At 32.9% G+C, this 22,740-nt stretch overlaps 2 protein-coding genes across 2 annotated transcripts in view; one reads left to right on the top strand and one right to left on the bottom strand.

Moving 5' to 3' along the window:
• LOC132750062 (synaptonemal complex protein 2-like) overlaps window positions 1–22,740 on the bottom strand; it is a 32,890-nt gene that overhangs the window by 2,415 nt on the left and 7,735 nt on the right. The window contains exons 2-10 of the mRNA XM_060740002.1: window positions 8,505–8,619; window positions 7,578–7,719; window positions 6,892–6,983; window positions 5,610–5,634; window positions 4,994–5,079; window positions 4,301–4,389; window positions 3,662–3,696; window positions 2,671–2,813; window positions 1,314–1,379 (exon numbers count right to left, since the gene is read on the bottom strand). Coding sequence (XP_060595985.1) covers window positions 1,314–1,379; window positions 2,671–2,813; window positions 3,662–3,696; window positions 4,301–4,389; window positions 4,994–5,079; window positions 5,610–5,634; window positions 6,892–6,983; window positions 7,578–7,719; window positions 8,505–8,606 — 780 coding nt within the window. The 5' untranslated portion in view covers window positions 8,607–8,619. The remainder of the gene's footprint in view (window positions 1–1,313; window positions 1,380–2,670; window positions 2,814–3,661; window positions 3,697–4,300; window positions 4,390–4,993; window positions 5,080–5,609; window positions 5,635–6,891; window positions 6,984–7,577; window positions 7,720–8,504; window positions 8,620–22,740) is intronic.
• Window positions 16,320–21,254, top strand: LOC132750056 (uncharacterized). The gene is made up of 3 exons (XM_060739996.1): window positions 16,320–17,636; window positions 18,482–18,631; window positions 19,305–21,254. Exons 1-3 carry the CDS (start codon window positions 17,529–17,531, stop codon window positions 20,250–20,252), a joined length of 1,206 nt encoding a protein of 401 aa, XP_060595979.1. The 5' UTR covers window positions 16,320–17,528; the 3' UTR covers window positions 20,253–21,254.

Raw genomic sequence — 22,740 nt, 5'->3', positions numbered from 1 at the left:
TTTATTTTTATTTTATTTTATTTATTTTTTATTTATTTTTATGTCTATTCAAGTAAAGAAAAACCCTTTGATTTTTAAAGATTTTACGCTGAAACATGCCTAAAATATGCGTAAGAAAGATGACACAAAAACGCCAACATGCAAACAAAAGATATTCACGATTTTATCTTAGTGAAGTAATGATATCTGAATATTTGCAATAAAAAAACATTTGCAACAGATAATTTCATGTACATTTCAAATCATACTATTTAATAAACATATATAGAGGATATTCAAGTTTTTACTATAAATACAGGATTTATTTTCATCGATTGGTATGAAAATAAATATTTTATGAGAGACGTTAGCCATGAGTGATATATGATTTTTTTCGATACCACAAGATGAAAAAAATCCTGTAAATTATAGAAAGAACTTGAATTTTTCTGTTTATTATATAACATTTTTCTTTTTTCTGACATCCAAATTAAAAAGAATTTCCCTCCAATTTTTAATACTGGCTGATTTTAAGCGCCAGCAAGACAACCTGTGAAAATATGGAAAATATGCTTCACAGTAGTGAAAATAACGGAAAATGAAAATATCCATTTTATTCATATTTCTCAATATTTTTAATTTAAAAGTATATAATGAGAAACTTTTCTGAGTTTTCCAATCAATATTATATGTCATTTATAAAATTCTCAATAAATCATACATATAGCATCAAAAGCTCGTGAAGTTGAAATAATAAAAAACACAACATAAACAAACATAAATAACTGATTTATAATACTTTGGGTTGAGGTCAATCACGACTAAGGGCGGTATGGGGTACCAATATGGAGAAGAAGACAGTAATTAAAAGACATTAAAGCTGATAGGAAGACTTCCATATTCGTACTTTTTTAAATATGTTTTTTTATTAAATATAATTTTTAATAGGCCCGTAAAGCTACATTACCCTTTTCCTTACTTAGACTTTGAGTCGCTTTTCCCCATTTAAATATATTTACAAATCACATCCGCCTCTAAAATTTTCGCTTTCCTGCTCTGCCATTTATTCATAGATGATGTCAGTCTTATTTACGTAAGTTTTAGGTCAAATCAAATTTTAAGCGTAACTATACGTAAAAACTTACGAAATTCTTACTTACGCAAATTTTTAGTAAAACGCCTTTACGTAAAAAAATCAGACGTAAGTTAAAACTTACGTAAATCTTAGGCGTAAGTACGTTAGTAAAACGCTGCCCAGGACTGTTATCTGTTGTGACAAATCACAAAGATAGGCAGTGTCCTTAACACTCTAGCTGATATAGATATAAATAAACAGAATCATACCCTTTGCTTGGGTCCTCAGACTTTGCATTTATGGAGTTGAGGAATAACCTGCAGTCCTGCAATATAACAAACTTATACATTTGACTGAAGTAATGACAATATAAACAAGAGCTGTCACAGGAGACAGCAAAGCTCGACTAATAAAAAACTGGACACAGTTAGGAAAACAAAACTATGAAAGAAAAATCAATTATGTAGTTATAGTAAAAAAATAACAATTGTTAACATAAATTCCAAGTTCAAGGGGGAATAATTCTAGAAATAGTCATGTTAGAGTTATGAACCTTGTCACACAACATGTGTGTAATGATTAAAATATATATTTGAAGTTTGAAGTAGATACCTTAAAAGTAAAAAAGTTATACTATTTCTTAAAGAAAATCCCAAGTTCAAAAAGACATAAATTTGAAACTATAGCTTCAATAGTTATGAACCTTGTCACATAATGAATTAGTAATAATGTAATTGATGACAAGGAATAAGTATTTGAAGTTTGAGGTAGATACCTTTAAAACTAAAGAAGTTACAGTAAAAAATAAAACTTTTCACATAAAAAAAATCAAAGTTTATGGGGAGATATTCTTGCAATATTGGTGCTAGAGTTATGAACCTTGTCACATAACATGTGGTTAATGATAAGGAACATATATTTGAAGTATGAAGTTGTTCCCTTAGAAATAAAGAGTAACAGTAAAAAATAGTATTTTTTTAAGGAAAATTCTAAGTTCAAAGGGAGATTAATCTGAAAATATTGGTGCTAGAGTTATGAATCTTGTCACATGAGATGTGGTTGATGATAAGGAACATATATTTGAAGTATGAAGTTGTTCCCTTAGAAATAAAGAAGTAACAGTAAAAAATAGTATTTTTAAGGAAAATTCTAAGTTCAAGGGGAGATAAATCTGAAAATATTGGTGCTAGAGTTATGAACCTTGTCACATAAGATGTGGATGATGATGATAAGGAACATATATTTGAAGTAGGAAATTGATCCCTTAAGAAATAAAGAAGTAACAGTTAAAAATATTATTTTTTAAGGAAAATTCTAAGTTCAAGGGGAGATAAATCCTTAAAACTTGTCAGAGCATTTTTATCTAAAGTATACAGGGAGATATGGCCTGTTGAATCTTTTTTGTTTGTTTCTATTTCACTGTATCATTGAAGAATAAATAAACAAGTAGCCAAATAATATTAAGTTACTAGGTCTACTGAGACACACATCCTATAGGTCCTAAGAATAGTAAGTTTTTGAAAAATTATGAAGCAGCACTAATTTTAGTATTTACTTTCTCAAACTTTCTCCTTTAAATATTTTTAAAAAGAAGCAATGTAAAGAAAAACATTTACTGTTTCAAAATCCTTATCTTTTATTGCCAAAAATTGCTCCAGCATGTCTTTATCTGAGAAAAACTTGGAGGCAAATTGAGGTCGACTTTTCCTTGGGAATAGTCGCATAAGACATTCAATAATTCCAACTTGAAACTCATAATCTGCAAATGAAATAAAAAATACAGTAATTCATTTAAAACATCTGCATCAATTTCAAGACAGTGAAACAAATTGTGATTCGTATATATGAATATAAATATGGACATATATATTGAAGTTGTTTTTTTCATTGGAATAAAAACTGGTTCATTCAACTCTTTTACAAATCAAAATTCAATCCTAGATCTGCACAAAAGATCTCATAGCCTGATAAGGTAATAGTGCTGGGTTTATAACTCAAGCTGAAACCATGAAATGTTCACATAGTTGGTGCAGAAAAACAACAATGTGCCCCTTGATCCAAATATAAGACACAGAATTGCCAATACATTTATCTTTACAACTTGCCTTTAATAGAACAAAAAACTGTTATAAGGGAGAATTTTCTCCAAAAATTTTTAAAAATTAAAAATTTAAACCCAGATAAAAATTATCAAACAATTTTTAAAATTTCACTTTGTAAATACCCTTTTTTAATAAAAAACCAAAACAAAACTTTAAAATTTTTAATGAATTAAAAACCAAAGGGGTGACCCACTATCATTGTTTTAGGGTTTTGACAAATCCAACGTCTAAGTTTTCAAAGAATCAAAAATCATCCAGCTTTTAAATTTAAAAATATAATAACATATTTAAAACATGATTAAAGAATTATCAAAATCCCGCTTTTCAAAAAAATGACAAACTCAAAACACTTGTACTCTGTTCAAAGGTTCAGTCTCAATGTCAACTATAACACCATGCATATAGAGCAAATAATTCCTGTGTTTTTATTCATGATATCATATTGAAGCAGCCTTTTGTAATTTTTCTATGTAACTGCCTACTATTATAAATGAAAATGTAATACCTCCCACTGTCTTTACCAAATCCACTAGGTCAGATCTGTGAAAAGAACAAGAATTAAATGAATAACTTAATTCTGAAACCGTCTAACAGATAATAGAAACATTTTACATTCACTTTCACCTCAATAAATCTTGAATGGATGTTTAATATGATAATGCAATGCTATCTCCACTATCAGCTTACTTAAATCAGCATATCTGCTTCCATAATTAGCATATCTTAGTACCAGCCATAATTGTTTAACAGTAGAGTATAAAATTCAATATAAAGACTTTTTTCAATGCTAGTTAACAACAACTTTCTGCCAGTAAACATTCAACTTGTGTTCCTTAACAAAACAACAATGAAGTCAGAACTACAAGAAAGTATTGTGTCAATAATTAGAATGAAAACATAGCATTTTATCAAATTAGCAATAAGAAAGTGCTGTAGAGAGAGTTTATATGTTTATGTATATTAATTAACTCATCCATTGGTTGGCTGACTGATTAATTGTTTGATTGATTGCTTGATTTAAGTACCATATATGTATATACAATTACAGGGACAAGCATCATTTGTATTGGAAAAGTTACTGAAACAAAATGATCAACATATATGTATATATTTATATCAACGGTAGGAGTATGATTGTACATACATTTTTTCTCCATTATCTGAATTTTTCAGTAACATTTCTTTCACACCAGTTGGACATTGTTCTAGGAGAATATTTGTTGACTTCAGTACCTGTTGAAGGAAAGCAAACTTCTCTATTACTTTATTCTCAATTGTTACTCTTGTGAATAAGAGATATATATCTAATTAAACCACAAAAAGCACATTGTTTCAACTTGAAAGCGCAGAACTTTTTTTAATCAATTTTAAAAATAAACAAAATTTTTTAAAAAAAGTGAAAAGGGTTTTGTCCCCGAAGAAAGGGCAATAATCATAGAGTGGGGGGAAATAACTTTTTTACCCGGGGGTTGAAGACCAGAAAATGTCTTTTTTAAAGCATTAATTTATAATTTTTATTAAAACTAAACCATTAATTTTTCATTTCAAAACATGAATTGACCACCTGGGGTTTTGAAAATCATCTAAAAATTTTTTTTTCAATTAACTTTTACACTGTTTTTCAATTGTGTTGATTATTCTTAAAAAAAAACATTTACTTAATAGTCATTGTCAGTGAGAGTTAGAAAAATACTAAATCAAATGTATGGTGAGCATTTACTGTTATGTTTATCAGAAATTATTCTGATACAAACTTGTAAAATTTTATAAATTGATAATAATGTGTAGATAAGTGACTTTCCTTATTGTGACAAGAACTTTTCTCCCACTTACTTACCTCTAATCTTGTTTGGAATCCTAGCATAGGCACTTGAAGGAGGTCAAGAAAATTTGGACACAACTCAAGAACAACATTTGCTTTAGCTGAAATAAAATTTATTATATAACTTGTTGAAGTGAATTTATATTACAAGTGAAAAATATAACTGCCTGAGTGAGTAATTTTAAACATCAAATTGCAAGTTCTTTGTATTATACAGAAAATTTTAATTAATAAAAACAATGGCAAAAATAAACACATGCTTATTTAGAATAGTCAAGAGCAAGTATTTTGAAAAAAAAATCATATAATTACCATTTAAAACCTATGATAGACGTAGATCAAACAGCTGTACAGATTAACTTATTTACAACATTTTTTAAACAATAAAACTAGGTCTGATTTTTAAAGGATGGATTTTAAAGTCATAAGTTTGTTATCTTCTGTATCTGGTGTAAACTTTAATATACTGGAAACACACCTCAAACACTATTGTGCAAAGTAAAAACAGTAAATAATAGGAATTAACAAATTAAATCAACATAAATCATTAACAAAAAGTTCTAACCATATTAAACATTGTTTTAACTCAAAAGAAAAACTGAACACAACATGATATAAAACATTTTCATACCCTTGGAGTTTGCATCAGCAAGTACCTTTAGAAAAAGAAATTTTTACCATGCTGCCTTTTTGTTTATTGGTAAATAAAGAATAGAGTCTGAACAAGCATTGTTTACTGTAAAGTTTTCCTTCTATACAATGCAACAAATGTCTTTGTCAAAAAGTTGTCATTTGTAATAATGATTATGCTACTGTTTCCTCTATTTTTTTTATATATATAGTAGAAAGACTATGACTTTGTGTTGAACTTCGATTAGTCAATTTTCTCAAAGCTTTTATATGGTTGTAAAGAAAAATTCTATAAGATATTACCATAAATAAGTCGAAAGTACTTTGATTAATTTGACAGTAGCCTTATCCACCGTGTATATACAGTAATGCCGGAATGTGAAAATAACGCATGATTCGTGCAATAAGTAATGCAGAATTGTGCAATAAATGGCAGATACTTGACAGGATTTCCAACGCAGTAAGTAAACTGGCCAATATATTTTTTATTTTACCGAACAGAAAAAAAGGAATAGCCGCATACGGCTACGAAGACATTACTCTTTATCCCTCATCAAGATTATTTCCACAAAATTGTTTACTTTTCAAAATCATTTGTGAAAATGATGGCTTGACCACCGTTTTGAGCGAGATTTTGGCTTTTTGTCGGCTCTTATAAGTACAACAATGTATATTATACCGTATAATTTCGATTTTCAGTAGACAAGTGACATAAACTTCTGGTGATTTAAGAAAATTGAGGTATCCGCCACTTATTGCACAATTCTGCGTTACCTATTACGTGAATCTTGCGTTATTTTCACATTCCGGCGTTACTGGATATACACGTGGAATCTAGCCACAACGATGATTGCCGATCAACTTTTATGACAGCAGGCATCAAAAAATATTTTCAGAGTCACTCGTCCTGCAGGAAGAGTGGCTTCTTATTCTAGTGTGCAGGCAACACTTTTCTACTCCTCCTGCATCAAAATCTCTTAAATTCTACTCGTAATTAGTAGCGGACGAGTGAAATTTTCAATCTCTGGACAGGTGTTAATTACACAGCTATATGTTTTATAATTATACATTCCCATGTTGAAATTATTCTAACTGCCATAGTTGAATTTGAACTTAAACATTACAAATTAGTTTTGTTGAAAATCACACTGGATATAGCAGTACATATGCACTTATATAAAATCAAAAATCTATTTATGTTTTTTTTTATATTATTGCATTTTTTTTCGTTTCATTTTTTTTTTTCTTGAAGGAATTTTTACAAATATGTCATAATGTATTACATTTGCTGTTTCTGTACATAGTTCAATTGTAGATAGTAGGGTCTCTGATGGCCCGTCCCTCACTATTCTTCCAAGGACTTGCTCAAAAACAACTGAAATTTCAAAGTTGAATTAATTCTCCATAATTAACTTTATAGAATGTGATAATTCAATTAAATGATTTTATCAATAAATTCTGTGTAATGAGCATACTTATACTGGACTTCAGGTGCTATTCAGATGAAAGGAAACTACAACCACTGACCTTCAGTAAGCTAACTAGATTATATCTTCTTTATTTTAAAGAATCTATAGCCCCCTACGGGATTAGTACCCATAGGATTGAAGGGCAAGGGATTCAGTGACCTCAAACATTTGGCAAGAGTTCTAAGACAGTTCAAAATATTGGAAAATACTGAGCATTTATCTATATTGTATTTTGGAAAACAATGAATGAAATTTGTTGAGTCAAAAGCAATAGACATATTTTGAAAATACTTTTATATAAAAATCACTTTTAACTTTAATTCATTGAACTTGTAAATTCAAAAAGACAGTATTTAATTTACCGCAAGAACTAACCACTATCAAGTATTGGTGTCATAAGAGGAAACGTGGTTGTGACCCCTATACTATAGGTCTTGAACTAACAATCATGGAGACAAGCAAGTGTTTATTTTTTATGTACACAACTAATAACTTCTTACCTTTAATCAAATCAAGCAGACCTTGATCAAAGAGATCAGACACACAACCATTATTGTGCTTCACCAAATATTGTAAAGATCCTAGAAAATCTTGTAGCTGTGAAAGGTCACTCTGAAGTCTAGCAATGTGATACTCCAGCTCCTAAATGCAAAAACAAGAAATTATCCAAACAGAATTTTGTTTCCTTGTTCAAATATGGTTGTTTCTACAATTCTAATGCAAAAACAAATAAGAACAAACTAAGTACAACGCATGTATTTACCATGCTAATAAATGTTTATTTTTGCAATAAAATTTTATTCCAGTTAAGAGACATGCAGAGACTACATGTATAATGAATTTTAAAACAATGATTTCTTAAATAAAAATATAAGTCCATGTATAATTATATTAAATGAATGAAATGTTCAACATATCTAGTTTAAAAGATTATATTTGCATATAGTACGAATATTTCAAATTAACCGAATATCTAAACATGGTATGATGTATTCAGCATCTAGATTAGGGTACTCCATTAAAGCTCAATTACTGCTTTTACTACAGTTTGTGAATTTAAAGTTTAGCAGTAGCGAGCATCTAGCCTTGGGCTAGTTGTATTTGAATTATGCTCATAAATTGAAATTTTATTTTATTTTTTGAAAATGAAATAACTTTATTTTTATTGAAACAACCAAGTAATCCTAAATCCAGGGAATAGAATTACAAAAATATCTGTCTAATCACATTAATTTTTTACTTTTTATCACTTTAAAAGTAAAACATTTCTGGACTTGTAAAACCTATTAAGGTAAATGAATTGTTTTCCTGACCCTTACTATTTTGATTGCTAATACTAGTTAAATGGTATATTTTTAAAAATGTATAATCTTAATGTGCAGTCTGAACAAAAACTTTAAGTAAAAGGAAGCATTATAATTTTTCACCTCTGCAGCTTTTTGAATACAATCTCTCTTAATAGCTTCTATTGCAGCTGATGATAAACATCCCTCTTCAAAACTTTTTTTAAGCCTGTTCACATTCTCCATAGTCAGGTATAATCTAAAAATATAAGACATCATAAATGATTATTTTGACATGAAAATTATTCTGTTTTACATTACAACAAGCATGACTTTTTTCAGTGTTTGCACTATAAACAAAACAAGAAACATGGCAATGCCATGAAACCAGGTTTTCAATTATCACCATTGTAGATAAATATGTTGTATTTGAAATACAAATACAAGCAACAAACAATGTAACTATGTGCAATGTAAAACATGAATAATGTAGGAGGAATTGCCACTGAAGAAGTGTTCACTATTATATTATGTATAAGGAAAAAAACAAAGGGCCATAATTAGGTCAAAAACTATCCAATCACAAAACCCCGACAATATGTGCCAGGGTGCTTGATGACAAAGCTTCTGTGAAAGTTTGAACAAAATCCGTTGAGAAATGTAGGACGAGTTCAGCACAGAAGAATTTGTTCACTATAATTATATTGATAATTCTGTATAATGAAAAACAAGTTACAAAGTAGACATGAAATAATATATCATATCTTTTTTAAATTACCTCCAAAGATGATATGACCTTTGACTGCCAAATCAAGTTAAAATCATGTAAACAGGATTTTCAATGTTAATGTCACTGTGACCTTGACCTTGGAGCCAGCCATGCGGAACATGCGTTCTGCACGTCATCTTGATGTGGTAAACATTTGTCTGAAGTTTCATCAAAATTCTTCAAAGGGTTGAAGAGTTACAGAGCGGACAGGATTTTCAATGTTAATGTCACTGTGACCTTGACCTTGGAGCCAGCCATGCGGAACATGCGTTCTGCACGTCATCTTGATGTGGTAAACATTTGTCTGAAGTTTCATCAAAATTCTTCAAAGGGTTGAAGAGTTACAGAGCGGACAGGATTTTCAATGTTAATGTCACTGTGACCTTGACCTTGGAGCCAGCCATGCGGAACATGCGTTCTGCACGTCATCTTGATGTGGTAAACATTTGTCTGAAGTTTCATCAAAATTCTTCAAAGGGTTGAAGAGTTACAGAGCGGACAGGATTTTCAATGTTAATGTCACTGTGACCTTGACCTTGGAGCCAGCCATGCGGAACATGCGTTCTGCACGTCATCTTGATGTGGTAAACATTTGTCTGAAGTTTCATCAAAATTCTTCAAAGGGTTGAAGAGTTACAGAGCGGACAGGATTTTCAATGTTAATGTCACTGTGACCTTGACCTTGGAGCCAGCCATGCGGAACATGCGTTCTGCACGTCATCTTGATGTGGTAAACATTTGTCTGAAGTTTCATCAAAATTCTTCAAAGGGTTGAAGAGTTACAGAGCGGACAGGATTTTCAATGTTAATGTCACTGTGACCTTGACCTTGGAGCCAGCCATGCGGAACATGCGTTCTGCACGTCATCTTGATGTGGTAAACATTTGTCTGAAGTTTCATCAAAATTCTTCAAAGGGTTGAAGAGTTACAGAGCGGACACAATTTCGTTTGACGCCCGCCCGCCCATCCGCCCGCCATACCCCAATCTAATAACCAGGATTTTCAAAATTGAAAACCTGGTTAATAAGTAAAACAAAAACCACCATTAGACAGGGGCAACACTCAGTTTATTTCACAAGGCCTGAAAGTTTACAAGAATGTTGGTCAGCATATGTAGGTTTGCTTGTGGATTTATTAAGTATTTGTAAAGGTCTTGCTCTTTACTTAGTAAAAGATTTTTATTTTTCATTTTGTGGCACATGTAGCCCAAAAAATATTTGACCTAGAGTCATAAGATTGACAAAACAGTGGAGTGTGCAGTGTAAGAAATTCAGATTTGAATCCACTAGGCTGGTCGGACTACTAGATTGGAATATTCACTAGCCCAAAAGACATTTCACTAGCACGATTCATTTGTTCAAAACAGTTGTTTATATATTGCCTCTGAAAATACAGTAGCCTGGTTGGGCTTGTTACTGTGAAAAGTTGGTAGCCCGAGAAGAAATTTAGTAGTCAGGGGCTATAGGACTACTGCTAATTTCGAACAGTGGAGTGTGGGAGCACCCGTGTCCTATGGACACATTTCTAGTTTTGTTTTAATTTTCTTTAGCTGTTCATTTATGAAATAATCATACCTAGGTCATATACCGTTACTTTTTGAGTTACGTGCCACACAAGTTGAAAATTGCAAAAATGAAATATGAAAATTAACAAAGGGCAATAACTCAAAACATAAGCAATGCGGGGCAGCAGTTTCTGTGCACTGCACTTCTTATCAATAAGATCTATCATCCTATGAAGTTTCAAGTCTATAGCTTTTATAATTTATGAGAAATGGCCTGGACAAAAATAAAGTATGAAAATTTACAAAGTGCAATGACTCAAAAAATAAGAAATGCAGAGTACCAGTTCTTAAGCACTGCACTTCTTCTTAATGAGATCTATCATCCTTTGAAGTTTCATGTCCATAGCTTTTATACTTTAGGAGAAATAGCCTAGACAAAAATAAAGTATGAAAATAAACAAAGGGCAATAACTCCAAAAATAAGAAATGCAGAGTACCAGTTCTTAAGCACTGCGCTTCTTCTTAATGAGATCTATCATCCTATGAAGTTTCATGTCCATAGCTTTTATACTTTAGGAGAAATGGCCCGGACAAAAATAAAGTATGAAAATTAACAAAGGGCAATAACTCAAAAAAAATAAGAGGTGCAGAGCACTGGTTCTTAAATACTGCACTTCTTATCAATAAGATCTATCATCCTATGAAGTTTCAAGTCTATAGCTTTTATAATTTATGAGAAATTGCCCGGACAAAAATAAAGTATGAAAATTAACAAAGGGCAATAACTCAAAAATTAAGAAGTGCAGAGTACCGGTTCTTGTGCACTGCACTTTGGGTCATTATAAGAAGCATGCATACCAAGTTTGAAGTCAATGTGACTTATAATGACTGACTTATGCTCCGGACAAGCTTAAGGGGACGCCGACACCGACAACAACGCCGCCGACAAAAGTAACCCCAATATGTCGTCGTTTTCAAGGCGACACAAAAAACCCAGGTGCACAATTTCACATGCTGAGCAACATTCCTGTAAAGTTTCATGACTCTAGGTCTAATGTTTTTTGAGTAACATGCGGCACAAGTTGAAAATTGCAAATTTTTACTAAATCAAGGGCAATTACTCTAACAAAACAGAATAAATCCACAAGCGAAACCCTAGGTGCATAAATTCACATGCTGAGCAACATTCTTGTAAGGTTTCAAGACTCTAGGTCAAATACTTTTTGAGTTACATGCGACACAAGTTGATAATTGCAAATTTTTACTAAGTCAAGGGAAATAACTCTAAAAATACTAAATATATCCAGTGGAAAATACCTAGGTGCACAACTTCACATGCTGATCAACATTCCTGTAAAGTTTCATGACTCTAGGTCAAATACTTTTTGAGCTACGTGCGACACAAAATGAGAACGGATGGACGGATGTTCTAACAGGACAGTAATAATGTTGCTACTCTATTTTTCTCTCTATTGTTCTTTTTAGCCACACAAAAGGAAATAGCCACAAAAAAATATTACGGAATGAATTTCATTAAAGAGAAAGAACAGTTACCTATTGTCCCTCTAGCCACATTATTACTGTCCCGTGAGAGTGGACGGACATATAGACCGGCTAAAATGGAAAAAGGGGCCATTTCTTTTGTTATTTACTTTTGTTTAATAAAGGGCCAATGGCCCCCTCACTCTATTGTTACGAAATGAACTCTATTGTTCTCTTTTGTTCTGTTTACAGTTAGATGGCCCCCTATCCCTATTCGGTAATTTAACATGTCTGTCTAGTGGTACTTGTTGTTTTATCCAAGTATGAATTATTTCCATAAATAACTGATATGATTCCAATAAGACCAACCACACGCGTACATTCAATTATTTATTATTCATATATCGATTTTGAACTAGTATGTTCTTCGTCAGTGAATAAACAGACGTTTATTGGGAGAATCTTATATCTAATTTAGATTATTAGGAAAACTATTTTGAAAGTACCATTGTCAGTTGAACAAACAAACAAACGTCTATTTTCATACACATTTTTAGGTCCGCTATTTTTTTAAAGTATTCTTTCACATTAGTCATTATAATTAAACTTCATGTCGATCTACTATTAACTAGAATATTATACTCATTAATGATACTGGCACTGCATGAAATAAAAACAATATATGGCAAAAGTAAAACTTTTCTTAAATAATGAAAATGATACACAAGTGAATAATATGTTTATTTATTATTAAATTGATGTGTAACTTATAATAAAGTTTTGTAACATGTTTATGTTGTATTTGATAATGTATTAGTTTTCAAATACCGAATTTATTTCAGTTTGTTTGTGTACAATAATGTGCTTATATTTAGTTCATGATACTAAACGCTTTGAAACAAGAAAGAAAACAACAAATGAAACTTATGGTACAAAACTGTCATAAGCTGACAAACATATAGGTATTTTCCGCTGTATGACACAAGGAAACAACGATATATTCAGTCAAAATCAGTTTAAATGGGCTAGACATATATTATAGGTGGGCCATTTTGAAAACAGTTTGTCATCATTTAAATCACGGTAATGGTGTATAATTTCAGTTTTTTCGTGTTTCAGTTAAAATTTCTACATGTTATTTTGCATAATTTTAAATATCAAAACTATCTTTACTTTTTAACTCAAAATTTATTTTTTCAACAAACAAGAACATTTAGAAAATGATGATTTTTTCAGAAGTATGCACAAATTAAACGGACTATTGTTGCTTTTTGCAGAAGTTTACAGAAGCGTCCTGGTGCCAATTTAACATGTTCTATAAAACAAGAGGGCCATGATGGCCCTAGATCGCTCACCTGACTTATCAAACTCATCCAAACAATTACCTAGACAAGCATTCTGACCAAGTCTCATGACAGGTGAGTCAAAAATGTGACCACTACAGTGTTAACAAGGATTATCCATATTTGAGCAGTGCGACCTAGTTTTTTACCCAGGTGACACATATTCAAACTTGACCTAGAAATCATCAAAACAAACTTTCAGACCAATTTCCAGGATACTTGGATCAAAACAGTAGCAACTAGAGTGTTAACAAGATTTTTCTATTTTTAGCTCCTGTGACCTAGTTTTTCATCCGAGATGTCCCATGTTCGATTTATTCCCAGCAATGACCTAGACAAGTTTCCTGACCAAGTTTGATGACAATTGAGTCAAAATTGTGACCACTAGAGTGTTAACAAGGTTTTTCTATTTTTAGCTCCGGTGACCTACTTTTTCATCCGAGATGACCCATGTTCAAACTCATCCGAGCTATCACCTAGACAAGCATCTTGACCAAGTTTGATGATGATTGATGCAAAAATGTGACCGCTAGAGTGTTAACAAGGTTTTTCTATTTTTAGCTCCGGTGACCTACTTTTTCATCCGAGATGACCCATGTTCGAACTCATCCGAGCTATCACCTAGACAAACATCTTGACAAAGTTTGATGATGACTGATTGTTAACAAGGTTTTTCTATTTATAGCTCCGATGACCTACTTTTTCATCCGAGATGACCCATGTTCAAACTCATCCGAGCTATCACCTAGACAAGCATCTTGACCAAGTTTGATGATGATTGATGCAACAAGAGCTGTCCGTAAGACAGCGCGCTCGACTTTTTTATTGCTTGCCAATAAAAAAAGTTTTTGCAGTAAAAGGCAATACAAGAATCTCTGTATTTTTAAAGTGAACAATGGCCATGAGCATTAAGATATTTAGTGAAGAATTATTTTACTGAATTGTGTAACTTGTCCACCAATCAAATAGGCGAGATAAAATGTGAAATATGCATATACTACTGATTTTAATTTCAAGTACAAAAAGAGAAAAATAACTAGTTGTTTGATACCCTTGAATATTACAGCAATGTTTATATGACATAATTTATGGTAAAGTGAACAAGTGGATAGGAATGAATTTTTTTTAGATTTTTTAAGTTTTTTAGTGCTTGCCTATAATACAAAACATTGACAGTTAAGGGCCATAATTCAAATAAAATCTTTGACAGAATTACCTTCTCCTGGACATGTTTGGGAATCATGATTGTAAACAAGTATTCCAACTTTCAAATTAATATCTCAAACAGTTCAGTCAAAAAGTGGACTGGTACTAAAAAACTTAACCAAGATTCTAAGTCGATAAAAGGCCTTAATTTTTAAAACAAATCCTTGACAGAGTTACCTTCTCTTGCGTACAGATGGGGTAATGATGTGAAATAGCATTAAAAGTTTCAAAGCAATATCTCAAAGGGTTAAGGCAATAAGTGGATTTTACCCATATTCAATGTATTTTCTAAGTCAAAAAGGGGCATAATTCTGTCAAAAACCTTGACAGAGTTATGTCCTCTTGTCTGTTGATGAAGGTCGTGATGGTAAACAAGTATGGTCAGTTTCAAAGCAATACCTCCAATGGTTTTGAAATAAAGTGAGGTGGTACAAAAAACTTAACCAAGCTCAATACACTTTCTAAGTCAAAAAAGGGCCATAATTCTGTCAAAAACCTTGACAGAGTTATGTACTCTTGTCTGTAGATGGAGGTTATGATGGTGAACAAGTATGGTAAGTTTCAAAGCCATACTTGTAATACTTCTGAAATAAAGTGGGGTGGTACGAAAAACTTAACCAAGGTGTGACGCCAACGCTAACGCCGACGCCGACGCCGGGGCGAGTAGGATAGCTCCCCTTTTCATAGAAAAGTCGAGCTAAAAATGTGACCGCTAGAGTGTTAACAAGTTTTTTCTATTTTTAGCTCCGGTGACCTACTTTTTCATCCGAGATGACCCATGTTCGAACTCATCCAAGCTATCAACTAGATAAGCATCCTGACCAAGTTTGATGATGATTGATGCAAAAATGTGACCGCTAGAGTGTTAACAAGGTTTTTCTATTTATAGCTCCGGTGACCTAGTTTTTCATCCGAGATGACCCATATTCGAACTCATCCGAGCTATTATCTAAACAAGCATCCTGACAAAGTTTGATGATGATTGGATCAAAAATGTGACCACTAGAGTGTTCATAAGGTTTTTCTATTTTTAGCTCCTGTGACCTAGTTTTTCATCAGAGATGACCCATGTTCAAACTCATCCAAGCAATTGACTAGACAAGCAATCTGACTAAGTTTGATGAAGATTGGTTCAAAAATGTGACCACTAGAGTGTTCACAAGGTTTTTCTATTTTTAGCTCCGGTGACCTACTTTTTCATCCCAGATGACCCATGTTCGAACTCATCCGAGCTTTCAACTAGATAAGCATCCTGACCAAGTTTGATGATGATAGAGGCAAAAATGTGACCGCTAGAGTGTTCACAAGCAATTGTGGACGTACGACGGACGGACGGACGACGGACATTCACCAATCCTAAAAGCTCACCCTGAGCAAGCTCAGGTGAGCTAAAAAGATAACTCCTACGTAGGACTTTGCAACTCCTACGTAGGACTTTATAACTCCTACATAGGAGATAAAAAAGCCTAATTAGGAGTTTATAAGGACTTTGTAAGTCCTACGTAGGACTTTATAACTCCTAAGTAGGAGATATAAAAACCTAATTAGGAGTTTTAAAGTCCTACGTAGGACTTTATTAGTCCTACGTAGGACTTTATAACTCCTACGTAGGAGTTAAAAAAGCCTAATTAGGAGTTAATAACTCCTACGTACAGTACAGCTCGCGCGGAATGTACATTTTTTATGCTTCCTCCGCGATCGACGTATAAGAGAAATCTCTGCTTCTCCGCGAATCAACTCCCTAAATCGCGGAGATACAACTGCAACGCGTATCGCGGAGTTTTAGAGAGTGTAAAAGCGCTAACTCGGAGGTTCTCCGAGAAAATCCATAATTTAATCGGTAAATTAGTAATGTACTTACATATTTATTTTTTACTGTTTTTCCTTTTTTACTAAATTAATGTTGTACGTTATTTGTTGCATTTTTGTTATTTTTCATATTTAGTTCGTCAAAAAATTGTCGTAAATACATAATCGATACCATGGCACTTGTACTTTATCTTAACAAGTTATTATTCAAAACATGTTATCAAGTATTTTAAGATGTCCCATTACATTGTATTATATTATTATTTCTATTTTCAGGTGTGTATGCAAAGGATAGGTGAAAAGGATAGCGATTTTGTGTTCTATTTAACATAAACCATACTATACTTTACATATTTGTGATAAATATATTTCTCTTTTTGTCTAGTTCAAATGCGCAATAAAAATCTGTACTTAATTCGTATTCAATACGACAATTATCAAGCGAGGTGTTACATTTTCAAAGAATATTTAAAAACAAAGAAAGGTGTTAATTACATGTAATTTGAGTACTGGTTGTCATCGTTGCCTTTTTTCTCGCCGATTTTACATCTACAGATATGTTAATTAAAGCAAGGTGTTGAAATTTCAAAGGTAAGATTTCATAGTTAGAACCAAGAAAGCTTTGAGTAAGAGTAATTTGAGAACTGCGTGTCACAGACAGCTCACTTATACAGGGTTGTCATTAAGAGGCGGCAGGAGGCCAAAATGCCTGTCTCAAATGCATTATGGGCCGCCTCAAAATTAAGAAAACACTCTTTGTTATGCATGATAAAGACAGAAATGACCGCCTCAATTTCAAAACAAACCTTCTGCAAAAAATGTTAATGACAACGCTGCTTATATACGACAACATTCATATCTTCCTTCATTCTGCTTTAATCTCTGACAGTGTATTTCTATAATTGTGCATTTCTAAAGTAAATATTCGTGTTTGTTATTATTTGTTCCAAAGGACTTGGACATACTAGTGTTGAAAAAGTGTTTGTCATTTTGTTTCAAATCGATAAACTTGGATTTAAAAGTGTTTTAATAATAAGTGCTTTGTGCCGATAAGTATGGCTGTGCGCCAGGTGACAAAGAGACACTCTCACTATCTAGTAAGGTATGATTGTGACAAGAAATTGCAAGTGAGAACAGCAGGGTTTTTTGACACTGGCGAAAAGGTAAGCTAAAGAGAACATTATTTAATGTATTGTTTTATGTATTTCTTAAAATTGATATTGTGATCATATATCATTGGCAAATTAAGCTTAACAAATATTTCGAACTACGTCCATGAAGCATTAATCATGATCATTAATCTGATGTCATTAGGTTTAACAGTTTAGGATATTTTGAAGGTTTGCCATAAAATTTTTCAACGAGAAACTATTATATAACATGATGGCATTTATTTTGGTAATGATCGATATTGTAATTCCTCGGTAACTTAGATTTCAGATCTAATGTAATATAATCGCTGCATATGAATAACAAATGTCTGTAAAATATGTCAAAATCTAAAATGTCTCTACCTATAGGAAAATTCAACTCTATTACAAGTAAATAGAGTTGGTAAGCAAACAGCATGGATCCTGATCAGACTGCGCGGATGCGCAGGCTGGTCTGTGTCCATGCTGGTCGCAAACCCATTATATTGGTTTTGTCGTGATGCGGCTCAAATTAAATAATTGAAACGATGCAAGCAAAACATATCAGAAATAAAAATAAACCGTAAAACCCAAACAAGCTTGAAAAGACCCATTCATATTGAAAGCTGCCACTTCACACCGTTAATTTTTTTTCAAATTATAATATATATAGGATATTCAAGATTCTTCACTTTTCATTGAGTGGTATAAAAATAAAGATGTCACTATTAGCAGTGAGTGTTTCACTGCATTTTCAATTCATACAGTGAAAATTTCACCAATATTTCTCGAAATTTCCAATTTTATAATATATATATATATATATATATAATATAAACAGTCCGATATTTTACAATATGTGTATCTTTTTTTAACAGATTACGGTTGGAAAGACGTACACGGTTCAGTGGGGTATGTCCAAAAAAGATGCAGCCACAGCAGAAGTCCTGAGTGCGGGTACCAGTGACGAGTGTAATGTAGCCATGAAAACAACGCTGGAAGAAGATGGGAAACAGAAAAAAAGAAAGGTGTGTACATGACCCTTACACAACTTCCTTTTTCCCATGTATTTCAATTTCGATATCCCATAAAATTGTTCTAGTGGAAACCTTTAATAAATAAATGATATTGATTGAGATCTAATTGAGATCTAATTTCATAAAGAATTAATTGTTCAATAATATTAACTTACTTGTGCCTCTAGTGAACAAACAGTTGAGTTCACACTAAAGGTTACACAAAGTGCACTAGGAGGGCACTTCATAAGTGCACTTTGTAGTGCACCAGACCTATTATATGTATTAAGCAGTTACCTTTTATTTCAATGAATAGCAATTTGACTTTTACAAATACCAAATTTACGGGATCGTAAAAGTGAGTGAGTTGTGATAAATATTTATATGCATGATTGTTAAACCTGCATGCCTCCAGATGAGTCATTTATTAAAGTTTCATTAACATCAAACTTGAGAACTACGTACTACGATTTTAGTAAAGGTAGAATGATGCTTCTTTTTTGTTATTTCACAATATTATATATAAAATACTTTTCATGAAAATTAGCAAAATCTGGAAGCGTGCTGCTTTAAATAGCAAGTAGCTACACTTTTCGAGAAAACTTGGAGGCTGATCGTAGCGCAACATGCATTTAAAAGTTGACATTATATATAAGCAGTATTTTAAAAGTATATTTCATTTCAGGCCACTTCTGCATGGGGATTACCAAAAAAGAAAATGTGTAAACCACTCCGTCTTACTATGCCGTCAGAGTGTCTCCCCAGAGTACCCTCGACAGAAGAGAACACTTCGAATGTGTCTCTGCCTGAAGAAGTTGTTACGCCAACCACGCCCGTTGGGATGTCACCGGAGCCTCTGGAAGAAGTTACACCAACAACGCCCGTTGTGAATTCATCGGAGCCTACACCTTCGACACCACGTCTTCGCCATGAAGTTTCAACGCCTACAACGTCTGTTTCATCAGAGCCGTCTTCACCATTGACGCCACGCGCTTTTCGTCAGAGTGGGATTAGTAGCCTCCAACAACTTCTTTCTACCGTGAACGTACTTGTTAATCAGAACTCCCAACTTATCAAGGACAACAGGATGTTGATTCAAAGTGTCGAGAGACAGTCCTTGCTATTAAGCAAATTAAGTGCGGATTTTCACCAACTGTCTAGCAAAGTGGACACTATGTCAGTGAGGGTTAACGAAAGTCCAAAAGATGATTGTGCTCCATGCCATGTTTCAGCCCAAGAAGTTGAGGAAGTTATTACGTCGGATTATTCTTTAAGTGATAGTGAGGTACACAATATCAAAAGTGATAGCAACAATGCTGGACACTTTGCGTCCAATTTAGTTAAAAGGTTATTCCCAGAACTCTTTGGTATTGGAAATTACAAACACCAGTTCAATTGGTATGGGGGAGGGAAATTAGGAAAAAAAGAACTGTGCAGAGAAAGAAAGGCATTGGTTCGCCAATATGTGGTCAGGTACTACCCTGAACATAAACAGGAGGCATCATTCAAAGACTGTATTGTACCGAAAGTCAATGAACTGTTACGAAGGAAAGAAAAAGGCAAAGAAAATGTGATGGGTCAACTTGATGAGAATGCCTCATTCTCATCATTCTTGACCTATTTGAACTGTTAATGGAAACGTAAAAAAAAGACAGTCAAAAACACGTTCAAAATGTTGGATTACTACATGTACATATACTGTATATAATGTATTAAAACACTGTATATAATTCAATCACTTTTTTGATAATAAACCTGACATTGTATATATTTCAATTACAAAATGTTTTCATTGTATGTTTATAATAAATGTTACACTGTTTACTGTATGTCTTGTTTGAAAATGTCTTATGTTAATATTTATGTTTTAAGCAATTAAGTATAAAAACACTAATGATCTGATGTATTAAGTTTCTGTAATAATGTTAATAAATGGTAGTGGAAAAAAAATGTTGTACGTTTTTAAGTGATCGAACACTGTAAATAATTCACTTTTTTGAAAATAAATCTGACACTGTATATATTTCATTTCATTGTGTGTTTATAATAAATGTTACACTGTATACTGTATGTATTGTTTGAAAATGTTTATGTTAATATTCATGTCTAAGCAAAAAAGTATAAAAACACTGATGTATTGATAGTTTCTGTAATAATGTTAATAAATGGTAATAAAGTAGTGAAAAAAAATGTTGTACGTTTTTAAGTGAGCCTCGTATCCATTATCTGAACTCTATATCTACATACATGTACATGTATACAAAGTCTGAAATGCGAGACTGTTCAACATCGGCTTAAAAAAACACGAGTATAGTAACAATTTTTCAGGGTAGAAAAGGAATCAGTGAAGTAAAAAACGGGAACAAAACTAAAACTTTACCGGTCAAATGAAGGTAAAAACATCCGTACAAGAAACAAGAGGGCCATGATGGCCCTAGATCGCTCACCTGAATTATCAAACTCATCCAAACAATTACCTAGACAAGCATTCTGACCAAGTCTCATGACAGGTGAGTCAAAAATGTGACCACTACAGTGTTAACAAGGATTATCCATATTTGAGCAGTGCGACCTAGTTTTTTACCCAGGTGACACATATTCAAACTTGACCTAGAAATCATCAAAACAAACTTTCAGACCAATTTCCAGGATACTTGGATCAAAACAGTAGCAACTAGAGTGTTAACAAGATTTTTCTATTTTTAGCTCCGGTGACCTAGTTTCACATGCGATTTCGAACTCATCCAAGCAATTACCTAGACAAGCATTCTGACCAAGTTTGATGATAATGGAGTCGAAAATGTGACCACTAGAATGTTAACAAGGTTTTTCCATATTTGGGCGGTGTGACCTAGTTTTTCATCCAAGATGACCCATGTTCGATCTTGACTTAGAAATCATCAAAACAAACTTTCAGACCAATTAACAGAATATTTGGATCACAACAGTAGCCACTAGAGTGTTAACAAGGTTTTTCTATTTTTAGCTCCTGTGACCTAGTTTTTCATCCGAGATGACCCATGTTCGAACTCATCCGAGTTATTACCTAGACAAGCATCTTGATCAAGTTTGATGATGATTGATGCAAAAATGTGACCGCTAAAGTGTTAACAAGGTTTTTCTATTTTTAGCTCCGGTGACCTACTTTTTCATCCGAGATGACCCATGTTCGAACTCATCCAAGCTATCAACTAGATAAGCATCCTGACCAAGTTTGATGATGATTGATGCAAAAATGTGACCGCTAGAGTGTTAACAAGGTTTTTCTATTTATAGCTCCGGTGACCTAGTTTTTCATCCGAGATGACCCATATTCGAACTCATCCGAGCTATTATCTAAACAAGCATCCTGACAAAGTTTGATGATGATTGGGTCAAAAATGTGACCACTAGAGTGTTCACAAGGTTTTTCTATTTTTAGCTCCTGTGACCTAGTTTTTCATCAGAGATGACCCATGTTCGAACTCATCCAAGCAATTGACTAGACAAGCATTCTGACCAAGTTTGATGATGATTGGTTCAAAAATGTGACCACTAGAGTGTTCACAAGGTTTTTCTATTTATAGCTCCTGTGACCTACTTTTTCATCCGAGATGACCCATGTTCGAACTCATCCGAGCTATCACCTAGACAAACATCCTGACCAAGTTTGATGAAGATTGGGTCAAAAATGTGACCTCTAGAGTGTTCACAAGGTTTTTCTATTTTTAGCTCTTGTGACCTAGTTTTTCATCTGAGATGACCCATGTTCGAACTCATCCGAGCTTTCAACTAGATAAGCATCCTGACCAAGTTTGATGATGATTGAGGCAAAAATGCGACCGCTAGAGTGTTCACAAGCAATTGTGGACGGCCGGACGGACGACGGACATTCATCGATCCTAAAAGCTCACCCTGAGCAAGCTAAAAAACATGCTCATAAAATTAACGGTCATGCATAACTATAACACTTTAAAAGTAGAACAAAAAAGGCATGGGGTAAAAAAGCAAAACAACTCAACTAAATCAAGTATACCAACATGAAATCACCCGTACCTAAAAATAAAGAAGAAAATCAAATTAAAATCACATTAAAATTCATGAATTAAATACGGATAAAAGTACGGATATTTGACGGGAAA

Source organism: Ruditapes philippinarum, unplaced genomic scaffold (assembly GCF_026571515.1).
Source record: "Ruditapes philippinarum isolate M1 unplaced genomic scaffold, ASM2657151v2 ctg1451_1_1_1_1, whole genome shotgun sequence".
Taxonomy (NCBI): domain Eukaryota; kingdom Metazoa; phylum Mollusca; class Bivalvia; order Venerida; family Veneridae; genus Ruditapes; species Ruditapes philippinarum.
The sequence above is the reverse complement of the archived record's forward strand: the minus strand, read 5'-3'. Positions and strand labels throughout refer to the sequence as shown.